A 14,995-nucleotide genomic window follows, 5' to 3' on the forward strand; every position below is an offset into this window, starting at 1 on the left:
CGCCCTGGTTTTTTTAATCAGGTCTGATAATTTATTTTCTTTAACTACAGTCACCACGGTAACATATGGTTTCTCCTATGCAAATATTCCTCCTTAACGTCGGTCGAATGACTGGGGTAGGCGGAGCCTAGGAGGGATCATGTGACCAGCTTTGCTGGGCTCTTTGCCATTTCCTGTTGGGGAAGAGAATATCCCACAAGTAAGGATGACGCCGTGGACCGGACACACCGTTGGAGAAAGTAATTTATCAGGTAAACATAAATTCTGTTTTTAAGCAGTCTTCAGGCAATATAGCCAATCAGAGGATATATAATTCAAGCCATTCTCTTCAACTGGAGTATGCCCCTGAGTACCAGGGATAAAGAGACTGCAGTACTTTGCACATGCCACAGGGGGAAAAGACACAACTGGTACTGTGCAATTTGGACTTGGGAATGTGCTCCTGTTGATAATGAGGTCTCTGGGGAAGCAATCTGATTGGTTGCATTCAGGGCCGATGCTAGGATTTTTGGCCACACAAGCGAGGATACATTTTGCCCCCCCCATTATTACATACCATCCCCATTGCTAGTTAAAGGGATATAAAACCCAATTATTTTTTTTTCTTTCATGTTTCAGACAGAGCATGTGATTTTAAGCAAATTTCTCATTTACTCCTATTATCAATTTTGTTTATTTCTCTTGCTATCTTAGGAGCCGGCCCATTTTTGAGACACACATATATATTTAAAATTTCACCTAACACACACACACAGACAATAACACAGACATGCACTAACGCATACACTCAGACCCACAATAACACAGAAACTTTAGTAGTACTGTTTACTTCACAGTACACTCACAAGTCTCACAGTTTACTTCAAATCACTACCACCAGTCACTCACATTGCCGCACCGCAATCATACTGCCACCGTTGGCCCTGCACACACAACACACTGTCCAGGTACTTAGTTCCTGTATTTTAGCACTTCTATGAAAACTGTATCAGGTGTGTACATTTACAATAGTAATTTACAAAGGTGGCCCTCCCCCTAAGAGATTCACAGCGGAATAGTGTTACAGAAAAAAATGGATGCATGTCAGCGAGGATGCCTATTTGGTAGATGGAACACCCAGATATACTGTGGGTTATGGATACATTTCCAAACTGCAGAGAAATAAAGGTCTTTGCAGACAAGAAATGAGTCAGTACCATCTAGGATAAAGGGAGAACTTTTATCCGCAAGAAAGTTTACAGAGAGGTTATTAACTTGATATAAAATATCGTGGCCATCCAATTCCACAGGTGCAAGAGGATTGCCTGACTTACAGAGGGCATTTGGTGCCCTTTTCATCTAGGGTTTTTAGGCAAATTTTCTTTAAGTTATCAGACAGTCTGTGCATAAAGAGGACATTTTCTCCTTGGGAAATGTTGCATAAGGAAAACTTTTGTAGTCTAGCTCTGGTAGTCAGTCTAATTAGATTGTAAACATGAATTATGTGTATAGGATTATGTTTGGGCTCAAAATTATTTTCATGATTTATTTATGTACAGCGTCAGCTGCTTGAACCAGGCTCCTCATGCAAAGCCCTGTGCTTTCTAATTTCTGCCCGGCGCCCGCCCCCACACAGTGACTACTGACCCCTGCCCTCAGACCTCTGCTATCTACCCTCACGATACTGTCTCCAGTATCGGTCTGGGTGGGTGTTACTCACTCCCCAAGGCAGAACATACAGTGATCTGAGATGTCATCGCAGAAAATGCAGCATGTCTGCAGAAAGAACAGAACCCATGCAGGAACTGTTAGACTTAGTGCTTTAACTTTGCAGCTCTGTTCTTTACACTGGCTGCACTGTGTAAGTGTTTCATAAAACAGTGCATTGAGAGTTAAGTGCTGTTTGAAGTTAACAGTCAAATATGCAGTAGTACTGTAAAGCAGCAATGCATTGATTATTAACTGGCTCTGAGAGTTTTTCAAACACTCCCCTAGCCTTTCCCAGTCTGCAAAGCTGTTTGTTCTGAATGTAATAAGGTCTTATGAGCATTGCATCTTTTTATTACTACATTTCTATATTAGACCAAGAGAAAAGGAAGCAAATTTATTCAAGAGACATTTTACACTACTCCATTTCAAGTGGTTACAGAGTTACACTATGTTGCACATTTTGTTTCCTTTTCTTTGAGAACACACGGAGGATCGCAGAAGAGCGGGGACACTTACCCAAAAGAACAAATATATCCTTACATATGAACTTTTAATTTATGGTTTCCTTTTTTATTTGCTATATTTGATTATCACATTTATTTCACTCATTTTCTTATTGTGATATTTGGTATATTTATTATACATCCAGGCTCATATGGCTCATTTCCCAATTCCCTCTCATTCATATTGGTTTAGGCAGGCTGCGCAAGCGAGCTCCACGGCAAACGCGACACGCCCACATAGCAATGTAGTCCATCTAAGCCATGCAGGAAGTTGTAGCTAGTCAGGCGATCATAGACAAGATTAATGCTGCCTGACGAAATGTGTCTTGACTCTCTTCACTCCTCCTGTGTGTGCGCACTCTTCAGGCAGCGGCGGCGCATGGCAACATAAATATTTTAACTTAAGCTTTAGGCAGATCCACCTCGGCACCTCCCGCTCTCAGCGCCCCCCTGCTGGGGCGCTATAAGGCGGCTGCCTGTACTGCCTTGCGCTTCCGCCGGCCCGGGTTGCATTGCCCACAGCCTTCTTTTTGAAAAAAAACTGCAGGGATTGGTTGAGCTTAATTTAAAATATGCAGTAATTTAATGGGCAAAATTTCTGTCATTTATATGAAAGAGCAGTATTCAAATATGTTATAGTTATATGGACATCAAAACCTTTACTTTTTGTTCTCAAATTTACCTTTTTATATTACTGTGAAGCTTTGCTCCTTTCCATGAGAGTATGCTGAGGTGGACTCAGGAATTTCTGCAACATTATATGTACAACATTGTTGCAGTAGTGTTCAAACTAATTTTCAAAACTGTTTTCTAACCAGTTTTTGGTGATTCGTTTATGAGCACATCAAAAACTGTTATTTGTAACTGAACATACATGCTTAGAGGTGCATAAAAATATCCAATTCTCTGAATAATTTTTTTATGCTGAGGATCCACCATTTCTCAACACCTTCACTATAATCATCTTATGTTTCCTCTAATTTATAGGTTCTGTATAGATAACGGTGCAATGATTGCTCAGGCGGGGTGGGAGATGTTCCGCTCTGGAAATGTCACTCCTCTGAACGACTCCTGGATAACTCAGCGGTCAGTATTTGTCTTTATAATTTCTCAAAAGTCTTCTAAGGATAAGCTACTGAAGTAACAGTATTTTTCTATAAGAATATATATATATATATATATATATATATATATATATCCTAAAGACTGCACTCACTTTTAACAGGATACACAACAACCGGGATGCAAAAAGGCAGTAGATGAGACCAGAGGAGATAGACACTTCTGGTTTTGTTCTACCCTCCGCATCCATTGATAAGTGTCCATTAACTTGAGTCATTAAAAGTGAAGTTTTATTCTACTAAATCCGGTAAATACTGTGTCTATCTCCTCTGGTTATATATATATATATATAACACATAGAAACACCCAGCACTCACCAGCTAGCTCACAGCTAAGATAAAATCACAACTGGAAAGGTTAGTAACCGCATCTGGCCAAATGGGAAAGCTCAGGCACCACGTCAAGGTCCTTTCCATTGCCTGAGTCCCTAACACAGCCACACTATCAAGCAAGCTCACAAAGCTAAACAGACTGAGAACAAAGAAGGGGGGCACAGGTGGAGTAATCACCCATAGAAAATACAAAACATGGAAGGGAACTGCACTCCAAGACCGGATCAGGTACACATCCTGTGACTCGGCAACATCCAGCCCTGGGTGCTAAATAGCACTCCAAAAAAGCTGTGATGTCACCAGAGCCACAGGCAGTTAACCCCAGTCCGGAATGGGTGCAAGAAACAAGGGGGATTACAAATAAAAAGTAATACAACACATAGAAACACCCAGCACTCACCAGCTAGCTCACAGCTAAGATAAAATCACAACTGGAAAGGTTAGTAACCGCATCTGGCCAAATGGGAAAGCTTGTTTCTTGCACCCATTCCGGACTGGGGTTAAAGGGACAGTATACACTCATTTTCATATAACTGTATGTAATAGACACTACTATAAAGAATAAGATGCACAGATACTGATATAAAAATCCAGTATAAAACTGTTTAAAAACTTACTTAGAAGCTGTCAGTTTGGCTCTGTTGAAAAGGTAGCTGGAAAGCCCACTGCAAGTGGCAAATAAGACACTACCCTCCTCCCCCTTCTTTTGCCTATGAAAAGACCCTTTACACAAACAGCAGCAAGCTGGAGAAGGTAGCTAACGGTATTCACATAAAACTTTGGGGCTTGGTTAGGAGTCTGAAAATCAGAGCAATGTTATTTAAAAATAAGCAAAACTATACATTTATTTTTAAAAAAAACTTTATGGGCTATATAAATAGATCATCTACAAAACATTTATGCAAAGAAAAAATGAGTGTATAATGTCCCTTTAACTGCCTGTGGCTCTGGTGACATCGCAGCTTTTTTGGAGTGCTATTTAGCACCCAGGGCTGGATGTTGCTGAGTCACAGGATGTGTACCTGATCCGGTCTTGGAGTGCAGTTCCCTTCCATGTTTTGTATTTTCTATGGGTGATTACTCCACCTGTGCACCCCTTCTTTGTTCTCAGTCTGTTTGGCTTTGTGAGCTCGCATGATAGTGTGGCTGTGTTAGGGACTCAGGCAATGGAAAGGACCTTGACGTGGTGCCTGAGCTTTCCCATTTGGCCAGATGCGGTTACTAACCTTTCCAGTTGTGATTTTTTTTTTTTTTTTTTTTTTTCCAGTTGTGATTTTATCTTAGCTGTGAGCTAGCTGGTGAGTGCTGGGTGTTTCTATGTGTTGTATTACTTTTTATTTGTAATCCCCCTTGTTTCTTGCACCCATTCCGGACTGGGGTTAACTGCCTGTGGCTCTGGTGACATCACAGCTTTTTTGGAGTGCTATTTAGCACCCAGGGCTGGATGTTGCTGAGTCACAGGATGTGTACCTGATCCGGTCTTGGAGTGCAATTCCCTTCCATGTTTTATATATATATATATATATATATATATATATATATATACAGGTAGCCCTCAGTTTACGCCGGGGTTAGGTTCCAGAAGGAATGGTTGTAAATCGAAACCGTTGTAAATTAAACCTAGTTTATAATGTAAGTCAATGGGAAGTGAGGGAGATAGGTTCCAGGCCCCTCTCAAAATTGTCATAAGTAACACTTAATACATTATTTTTAAAGCTTTGAAATGAAGACTTTAAATTCTAAACAGCATTATAAACCTAATAAAATAATCACACAACACAGAATATATAATTAAACTAAGTTAAATGAACAAAAACATTTGCTAAACAGCATTATAAACCTAATAAAACAATCACACAACACAGACTTCACTTGCATTTTTCTGCAAACAGTTCTTTCTATGCATTCCAATCTGGACTGATTTATAGACAGGAAGATCTTGTTCCTTTGAAATCTGCTCGATAGCTCAGGTCTGGTTAAACTGATTAATTTTAGCTTGCTTGGCTTTGCTGCAACACAAGCGGACAGCTCCACCTACTGGCTATTTTAATAAATGCACTGCTTCTCAATGCTTTTCAATAGCAGTCACATGACTGGAAAAAAAGGTTGTTATTCTGAAACGGTGTAAATTGAACCGTTGTAAAACGAGGGCCACCTGTATATTTATATAATGTGTATATATGCTAGCAAAAAGATTATGACTCGCTGAAGGCTTAGATGATGGTTAGCTTTTTTATTTTAGCAGTAAAGTATTTTTTCATTAAGGTATGTACATTGTTTTTTAGACATAATGCTACTGCAGACTTAAGGGCCTATCTATCAAGCTCCGAAAGGAGCTTGATGGCCCGCGTTTCTGGCGAGTCTTCAGACTCGCCAGAAACAGCAGTTATGAAGCAGCAGTTATGAAGCAGCGGTCACAAAGACCGCTGCTCCATAACCTGTCCGCCTGCTCTGAGCAGGCGGACAGACATCGCCGGAGATAAACCCGATCAAGTACGATCGGGTTGATTGACACTCCCTGCTGGTGGCCCATTGTCCGCGAGTCTGCAGGGGGCGGCGTTGCACCAGCAGCTCTTGTGAGCTGCTGGTGCAATGCTGAATACGGAGAGCGCATTGCTCTCCATATTCAGCGAGGTCTGGCAGACCTGATCCGCACTGTCGGATCAGGTCCGCCAGACCTTGGTAAATAGAGACCTTAGTAGACTACAGTATAGTGCAAACAGCTTTTATATGCATATTTGCTTTATTGCGGTGGTCTGGAACTGAACCCACAATATCTCTGAGTTATGTATATACAGTATATAGATGTGTGTGTGTGTATATATATATATATATATATATATATATATATACACACACACTCACACAGAGAGAGAGATATAGATAGATATAGATCGATAGAGAGAGATATAGATAGATTGATCGATATAGAGAGAGAGATCCATTGCATTTATCCTGTTTAAGAAATAAAACACTGCACTCACCGGTCTTCATGAACAAATTCAGTTTAATCTCATCAAATTAACATTTTCGATATACAAATGCCCCAAACGTTTCGATACCAGACTGGTACCTTTCTCGATGGGTGTTTAACCTGTGTCCTAGTGTTCTCTATTAAACCCACACACCTGTTGCCTTAATATACCCTACAGTGCTTAAAACGTCCGGTGCTAAAGTGCTACAGCAAGTATCCCACATCACTGGTGATTAATCACACCATTTGTAAACAGAGCGCATGGCTAATTAACATAACCACGCCCCCAGTGACGAGACAACCCTTACGTCACTGTTCATACATTCTATCGCAGTCAATACAAGCACTAGCAAAGCAGCATCAAGGAATAAAATGTCACAATATGATCAGAAGACACTGTTGCACAAAAAAACAAGACAAGAAAGACAACAAAAATATTACTCTCATCACGACCTTTACATAAGGTACTTCAAAAATCTGTGAGAAATAATTGGGACATCGTGAAGACTGACAAACTACTCCCATTCACACAAATAGACGCTCCCCGTATTGTATATAAAAAGGCTCCCAACTTGAAAGACATCCTTGTACACAGTGATCCAGTTAAATGCTATCAGAAGGGCACCTGGATGGATGGGAAAAATAAGTTGGGTTGCTATAGATGTGGGGACTGCATCACATGCAATGGCATGCTTACATAAAAATCGCCATAGAAAAGGCTAACAATGGTTTTGAGCCAGTTGTTCGTTCCTGTGAGTGCACTTCTGTATGTATTTAGTCTCCCTATGGGCAAAAAAGGGCAACCAGACGTGGACTCCTTGCTCAGTGTGCTTAGAGGAATATGGTTACACCTCACTGACGAGGCCCAATGAAGGCCAAAAGATTGTCTGGGGTTGCTGTGTTCCTTGTTCAGAGAAGAATTGCCTGGTATTTTGGCGCTGGACTGACCGTAATAGGCGGGATCAGACTGATATACTACAGGAAAGTTCTACTCTGTGAAAAGCATTACTGGGCTAAAAAGCTGCACCCAGGTGGTAAATCGCAATAGAACAGGCTAACAATGGTTTTGAGCCAGTTGTTCGTTCCTGTGAGTGCACTTCTCTCTGTATGTATTTAGTCTCCCTATGGGAAAAAGGGGCAACCAGACGTGAACTCCTTGCTCAGTGTGCTTAGAGGAATATGGCTACACCTCACTGACGAGGCCCAATGAAGGCCAAAATGATCATCTGGGGTTGCTGTGTTCATATATATATATATATATATATATATAAGAGAGAGAGAAAGATAATAAAAAAAATGTGAATACGTGTGTCAATGTATCAGATACAGTGGTTAGTAAAACATGTCTATGAGACACCAAGACTGAGAACAAGGATCGAAAACATTATCAGGAAAAAACTTTGTAACAAAGTACATCAAGTAACTGAGTAACAGCCGAGAAAGACTAAACCACATTGGTAAATGATAACACACCCCTTTGTGACGTAATCCAATGCTAAAACATCAAATTAACAACCGAAGAATCGGCTACAAATCCAAATCAAAAACAAAGGAAAGGACTAATAATAAAAAGTCAACCGACGTGAGCCAGAAGACACCACAGTCAGAAGACAACTTAGACGGATCCTGTATGTGGGGCCTGATGAAGATGTGCTAATTGATCTCACTGATTGCCTCACTAAGAATTATTTTCTCTTTGAGAAAACCTTTTACTTACAAATTGCTGGAACGGCGATGGGGCCCAATGTGGCCCCATTGCTAACCAACTTATTTATGGCTGAGTACGAGACGCACAGGATGCAGGTATTTTCCAACAAATAGATCAAGCTATACTGTCGTTATATAGGCCATCTCTTCTTGATATGGGATGGTAAAGAATTATCTCTCAAATAATGGGTTAATGATCTTAACAACATTGACAGCACAATCAGATTCCAGCACAATGCTAACTCCAGGATAATTGATTTTCTTGATGTCCGGGTGTTTAAGGATGGCAACAGATTAGGTACCATACTCTACAGGAAAAAGACGTACAGAAACTTGATTCTTCGGGCCGATAGCTGTCACCCCCCCCCCCTCTAATTCCTAACATTCCTAAATCACAATTTCAGAGGTTGATCAGAAACAACACAGATCAAGAAAGATGTTTTCAACAACCAGGCAAGATGACTAAGAGGTTCAGACAAAGAGGATATACGCTTTCTCAACTTAATATGTGCAAACAAAGTATACTTGTGCCGAATGAACCCACAAGCCCTGACGATCAACAACGCCTCACTTTTGTCACAACCTATACATCGGATAAAAATGTAATCACAAGAGCCATCCGAGATGAATGGAAACGTATTCAAACTGACCCCACTTAACCATTTACCCACTGGGACAAACCCAGGGTTGCCTTCAAAAGAGGAAGACATTTTATGGAATTTACTTGTGAAAACTGACATTTTGCCTGACATTTTATCCTGTATGTGGATAAAAAAGAAAAAATGTTGTTTCCGCTGTACGAGCTGCGTAACATGCAACAGCATGCTCACTGGTCCCTCCTTTCAAAACCCGGACAAGAAAAAGAAGTATCAGATCAAGCACTTCTTGACCTGCACGACCACCCACATCATTTATCTACTCCACTGCCCGTGTGGCAAGTTCTATACTGGAAAGACGTGTGATAATGCCTTGTGTGATAATGCCTAATTTTGTGCATATGTTTAGATATTATTGTTCCTTTTATATGTTTTGTCACATCTCTTTGATTCGGTGGTTCTGTACCCATGTGTTTTGGGGCACCTGACTAAGAATATGACTCTGCTGTGAGTTTGTTTTCTTTCCCCTTTCTCTCCTAGTGTCTGGCAACATTCCTTTTGATATTTTTTTTGTTTTATGCCTTTTTCCCGGTATTAAATGATGGTAAGATTCTGATATTTTTCCCAGTCTATTAGTGACTGATGTTTGTTTCATCTGAAGCTTGCTCTATTGTGATGCTTTAACTTTCAGGTATGCACTTACCTTTCGTTTCCATAACGACTATTTTTTGCTTCTGTCCGCTGTATGTGATAGGTATTTCCCCTACGGGACGTTACCACGCCCCCTCTCGTGATTGGGTTTCACATTTTATGTTTACTTTCTATGCTTACATTTTTGGTCTAGAGCTGTTATGAATATGCAGCACGCTCATCGCGTGCTTTATCTGACGGTTTGCTTTGATGGACATGGTGATCTGGTGGATGCTTAGCTATTTAGTCTATCTAAATAGTCTGATCAGGATCGGCTGACATTTTTTTGGTAATGTAGCTTGTCTATAGTCTTTTTAACAGTCTGTGGTTATTCGTTTTTGCTGATATTATATACCAGTTTTGGCATCTATGTATTTTGCCTAACCCGTATGTAACCTTTGTGTTTTGTTACGATCGTTGATTTCTTATGTTTTGAGGTATTTATATTCATTTTGCTTGTGTTTTCTGCTGTTGGGTTGGCCGACCAGTTTGATGACAATTTTGTGGCGGGACCACGCCCCCTCTTGTGATTGGTCTTTCACACTCTTTGTTTGGATATTACCAAGACTACCAATTTCGCCCATTGTATAGTATTTTTTTTGGTTTGCACTACACGTACGTACCCATCGAGTTGATAGCAGCTTAAACAATCTGGCTCATGTCGGTTGACTTTTTGTTATTAGTCCTTTCCTTTGTTTTTGCTTTTGATTTGGTTATTACTGTAGCCGATTCTTCGGTTGTTACTTTGATGTTTTAGCTTTAGATTACGTCACAAAGAGGTGTGTTACCATTTACCAATGTGGTTTAGTCTTTCTCGGCTGTTACTCAGTTTCTTGTTGTACTTTGTTACAAAGTTTTTTTCTGATAATGTTTTCGATCTTTGTTCTCAGTTTTGGTGTCTCATAGTCTATCATAGACATGTTTTACTAACCATTGTTTCTGATACATTGACACTTTTTTATTCAGCTAATTACCTGTCTGTTTACATATCTTTGATTTTTGCACACGCTGCTCTCCAATAGGCAGACTGCTGTAGGAGGGCCTGTTAGGGCTATAAAAGTCTAATTTTCACTCACTATTTGTTTGTCAGAGGAAGGGGCTTGTTCACCCCGAAATGTCACATAAATAATAAATGTTAGTTTGTTGACTGAAGACCAGCAAGTCCTTTATTCTTTCTTTGGACTTGTTATTCTGAGAGCACCCTGGCAGCTGTTGCTCTTTTGGTGAGTGTTCGCACACACTGCTGTTTTTGATATGCGTGCGTGTGTATGTATGTGCGTGTATATGTGTGTGTGTGTGTGTATATATGTATATATACTGTATATATATATATATATATATATATATATATACACACACACACACACATATACATACATACATACATACATACATACATACAATGACAGGGTGAGAAGGGTGCAGTAAGCTTTTGAGTTTTTTTAAAGAATGTCATTTATACTTTACAGTTTATTTAAATAATTTTACGTGCACGCATGCTGTGATTTACTGCATACAGGCTTTTGCAGAGAGATCAGGGCAAAGGAGGGCAACCTTGCAGCATGTAGGAACTGCGTTGCCCTGTAGTCACCTTCTTTTGCTCTGCCTCTGGACTACCTGACACCCACTGTGCACTGAATGGTAAAATGCAAGGAGTACAAATTACACCCTGTGGTTACTGAGTTTATTGCAGGATATATTACAATGTGCAGCAGTAACAGCATCACCCAATGGTAATGGTGTGTATTACAAGTTAGAATACAATTTCTCCAACATAGGTGTGTCCGGTCCACGGCGTCATCCTTACTTGTGGGATATTCTCTTCCCCAACAGGAAATGGCAAAGAGCCCAGCAAAGCTGGTCACATGATCCCCCCTAGGCTCCGCCTTCCCCAGTCATTCTCTTTGCCGTTGTACAGGCAACATCTCCACGGAGATGGCTTAGAGTTTTTTGGTGTTTAAATGTAGTTTTATTGCTTCAATCAAGAGTTTGTTATTTTAAAATAGTGCTGGTATGTACTATTTACTCTGAAACAGAATAGAGATGAAGATTTCTGTTTGTAAGAGGGAGATGATTTTAGCAACCGTTACTAAAATCGATGGCTGTTCCACACAGGACTGTTGAGATGAAGTAACTTCAGTTGGGGGAACAGTGTGCAGACTTTTACTGCTTGAAGTATGACACATTTCTAACAAGACTTGGTAATGCTGGAAGCTGTCATTTTCCCTATGGGATCCGGTAAGCCATTTTAATAACAATTTATAAAGGGCTTCACAAGGGCTTTAAAGACTGGTAGACATTTTTCTGGGCTAAAACGTTTGTTTTATAAGCATGTTTAATGGTTTATTACTCTGAGGAGTTGTTTTTATCTGGGAATGTTGATAATAAAAACGGCAGGCACTGTTTTGGACACCTTTTTCACTGGGGGCCTTCTCTAGTCTTAGGCAGAGCCTCAGTTTCGCGCCACTAATGCGCAGTTGTTTTTGGGAGTCAAAGCATGCAGAAGCATGTGTGAGGAGCTCTGATACATTGAAAAAGCGTGCTGAAGGCGTCATTTGGTATCGTATTCCCCTCTGGGCTTGGTTGGGTCTCAGCAAAGCAGATACCAGGGACTGTATAGGGGTTAAACGTAAAAACGGCTCCGGTTCCGTTATTTTAAGAGTTAAAACTTTCAAATTTGGTGTGCAAAACTTTCAAGGCCTTATGACACTGTGGTGAAATTTTGGTGAATTTTGGACAATTCCTTCATACTTTTTCGCATATTCAGTAATAAAGTGTGTTCAGTTTAAAATTTAAAGTGACAGTAACGGTTTTATTTTAAAACGTTTTTTGTACTTTGTTGTCAAGTTTATGCCTGTTTAACATGTCTGTACCATCAGATAGACTATGTTCTGTATGTCAGGAAGCCAAAGTTCCTTCTCATTTAAATATATGTGATGCATGTGATAGTGAAAATGATGCCCAAGATGATTCCTCTAGTGAGGGGAGTAAGCATGGTACTGCATCATCCCCTTATGTGTCTACACCAGTCTTGCCCACACAAGAGGCCCCTAGTACATCTAGTGCGCCTATTCTTCTTACTATGCAACAATTAACGGCTGTAATGGATAATTCTATTAAAAACATTTTAGCCAAAATGCCCACTTATCAGCGAAAGCGCGACTGCTCTGTTTTAGATACTGTAGAGCATGAGGGCGCAGATGATAATGGTTCTGACATGCCCTTACACCAGTCTGAAGGGGCTAGGGAGGTTTTGTCTGAGGGAGAAATTTCAGATTCAGGAAAAATTTCTCAACAAGCTGAACCTGATGTTATTACGTTCAAATTTAAATTGGAACATCTCCGCGCTCTGCTTAAGGAGGTGTTATCTACTCTGGATGATTGTGACAATTTGGTCGTTCCAGAGAAATTATGTAAGATGGACAAGTTCCTAGAGGTCCCGGTGCCCCCCGAAGCTTTTCCTATACCCAAGCGGGTGGCGGATATTGTAAACAAAGAATGGGAAAGGCCCGGTATACCTTTTGTCCCTCCCCCTATATTTAAGAAGTTGTTTCCTATAGTCGACCCCAGAAAGGACTTATGGCAGACAGTCCCTAAGGTCGAGGGGGCGGTCTCTACCTTAAACAAACGCACCACTATCCCTATAGAAGATAGTTGTGCTTTCAAAGATCCTATGGATAAAAAGTTAGAAGGTTTGCTTAAAAAGATGTTTGTTCAGCAAGGTTACCTTCTACAGCCAATTTCATGCATTGTTCCTGTTACTACAGCAGCGTCTTTCTGGTTTGATGAACTAGAAAAGTCGCTGGATAAGGTTACCTCTTATGAGGAGATTATGGACAGAATTCTTGCTCTTAAATTGGCTAATTCTTTTACTCTAGACGCTACCCTGCAATTAGCTAGATTAGCGGCGAAAAATTCAGGGTTTGCTATTGTGGCGCGCAGAGCGCTATGGCTAAAGTCTTGGTCAGCGGATGCGTCATCCAAGAACAAATTGCTTAATATTCCTTTAAAGGGGAAAACGCTGTTTGGCCCTGACTTGAAAGAGATTATTTCAGATATCACTGGGGGAAAGGGCCATGCCCTTCCTCAGGATAGGTCTTTCAAGGCTAAAAATAAGCCTAATTTTCGTCCTTTTCGTAGAAACGGACCAGCCTCAAGTTCTACACCCTCTAAGCAAGAGGGTAATACGTCTCAAGCCAAGCCAGCCTGGAGGCCAATGCAAGGCTGGAACAAAGGTAAGCAGGCCAAGAAACCTGCCACTGCTACCAAGACAGCATGAGATGTTGGCCCCCGATCCGGGACCGGATCTGGTGGGGGGCAGACTTTCTCTCTTCGCTCAGGCATGGGCAAGAGATGTTCTGGATCCTTGGGCTCTAGAAATAGTCTCCCAAGGTTATCTTCTGGAATTCAAGGAGCTACCCCCAAGGGGAAGATTCCACAGGTCTCAATTGTCTTCAGACCACATAAAAAAACAGGCATTCTTACATTGTGTAGAAGACCTGTTAAAAATGGGAGTGATTCATCCTGTTCCATTAAAGGAACAAGGGATGGGATTCTACTCCAATCTGTTCATAGTTCCCAAAAAAGAGGGAACATTCAGACCAATCTTGGATCTCAAGATCTTAAACAAATTTCTCAGGGTTCCATCGTTCAAGATGGAAACCATTCGAACAATTCTTCCTACCATCCAGGAAGGTCAATTCATGACCACGGTGGATTTAAAGGATGCGTATCTACATATTCCTATCCACAAGGAACATCATCAGTTCCTAAGGTTCGCCTTTCTGGACAAACATTACCAGTTCGTGGCACTTCCATTCGGATTAGCCACTGCTCCAAGAATTTTCACAAAGGTACTAGGGTCCCTTCTAGCGGTGCTAAGACCGAGGGGCATTGCAGTAGTACCTTACTTGGACGACATTCTGATTCAAGCGTCGTCCCTGCCACAAGCAAAGGCTCATACGGACATTGTCCTAGCCTTTCTCAGATCTCACGGGTGGAAAGTGAACGTAGAGAAAAGTTCTCTATCTCCGTCAACAAGAGTCCCCTTCTTGGGAACAATAATAGACTCCTTAGAAATGAAGATTTTTCTGACAGAAGCCAGAAAATCAAAACTTCTAAACTCTTGTCAAGTACTTCATTCTGTTCTTCTTCCTTCCATAGCGCAGTGCATGGAAGTAATAGGTTTGATGGTTGCGGCAATGGACATTGTTCCTTTTGCGCGAATTCATCTAAGACCATTACAACTGTGCATGCTCAGACAGTGGAATGGGGATTATACAGATTTGTCTCCAACGATACAAGTAGATCAGAGGACCAGAGATTCACTCCGTTGGTGGCTGACCCTGGACAACCTGTCACAAGGGATGAGCTTCCGCAGAC

The 14,995-nt window shown here is 40.9% G+C and overlaps 1 protein-coding gene across 3 annotated transcripts in view; it reads left to right on the plus strand.

Moving 5' to 3' along the window:
• OSGEP (O-sialoglycoprotein endopeptidase) overlaps positions 1-14,995 on the plus strand; it is a 161,439-nt gene that overhangs the window by 121,892 nt on the left and 24,552 nt on the right. For all 3 annotated transcript variants that reach the window (XM_053702239.1, XM_053702241.1, XM_053702240.1), the window contains one exon: positions 3,180-3,278. In XM_053702239.1, coding sequence (XP_053558214.1) covers positions 3,180-3,278 — 99 coding nt within the window. The remainder of the gene's footprint in view (positions 1-3,179; positions 3,279-14,995) is intronic.

The sequence above is a fragment of the Bombina bombina genome, chromosome 2 (genome assembly GCF_027579735.1).
Source record: "Bombina bombina isolate aBomBom1 chromosome 2, aBomBom1.pri, whole genome shotgun sequence".
Taxonomy (NCBI): Eukaryota; Metazoa; Chordata; class Amphibia; order Anura; family Bombinatoridae; genus Bombina; species Bombina bombina.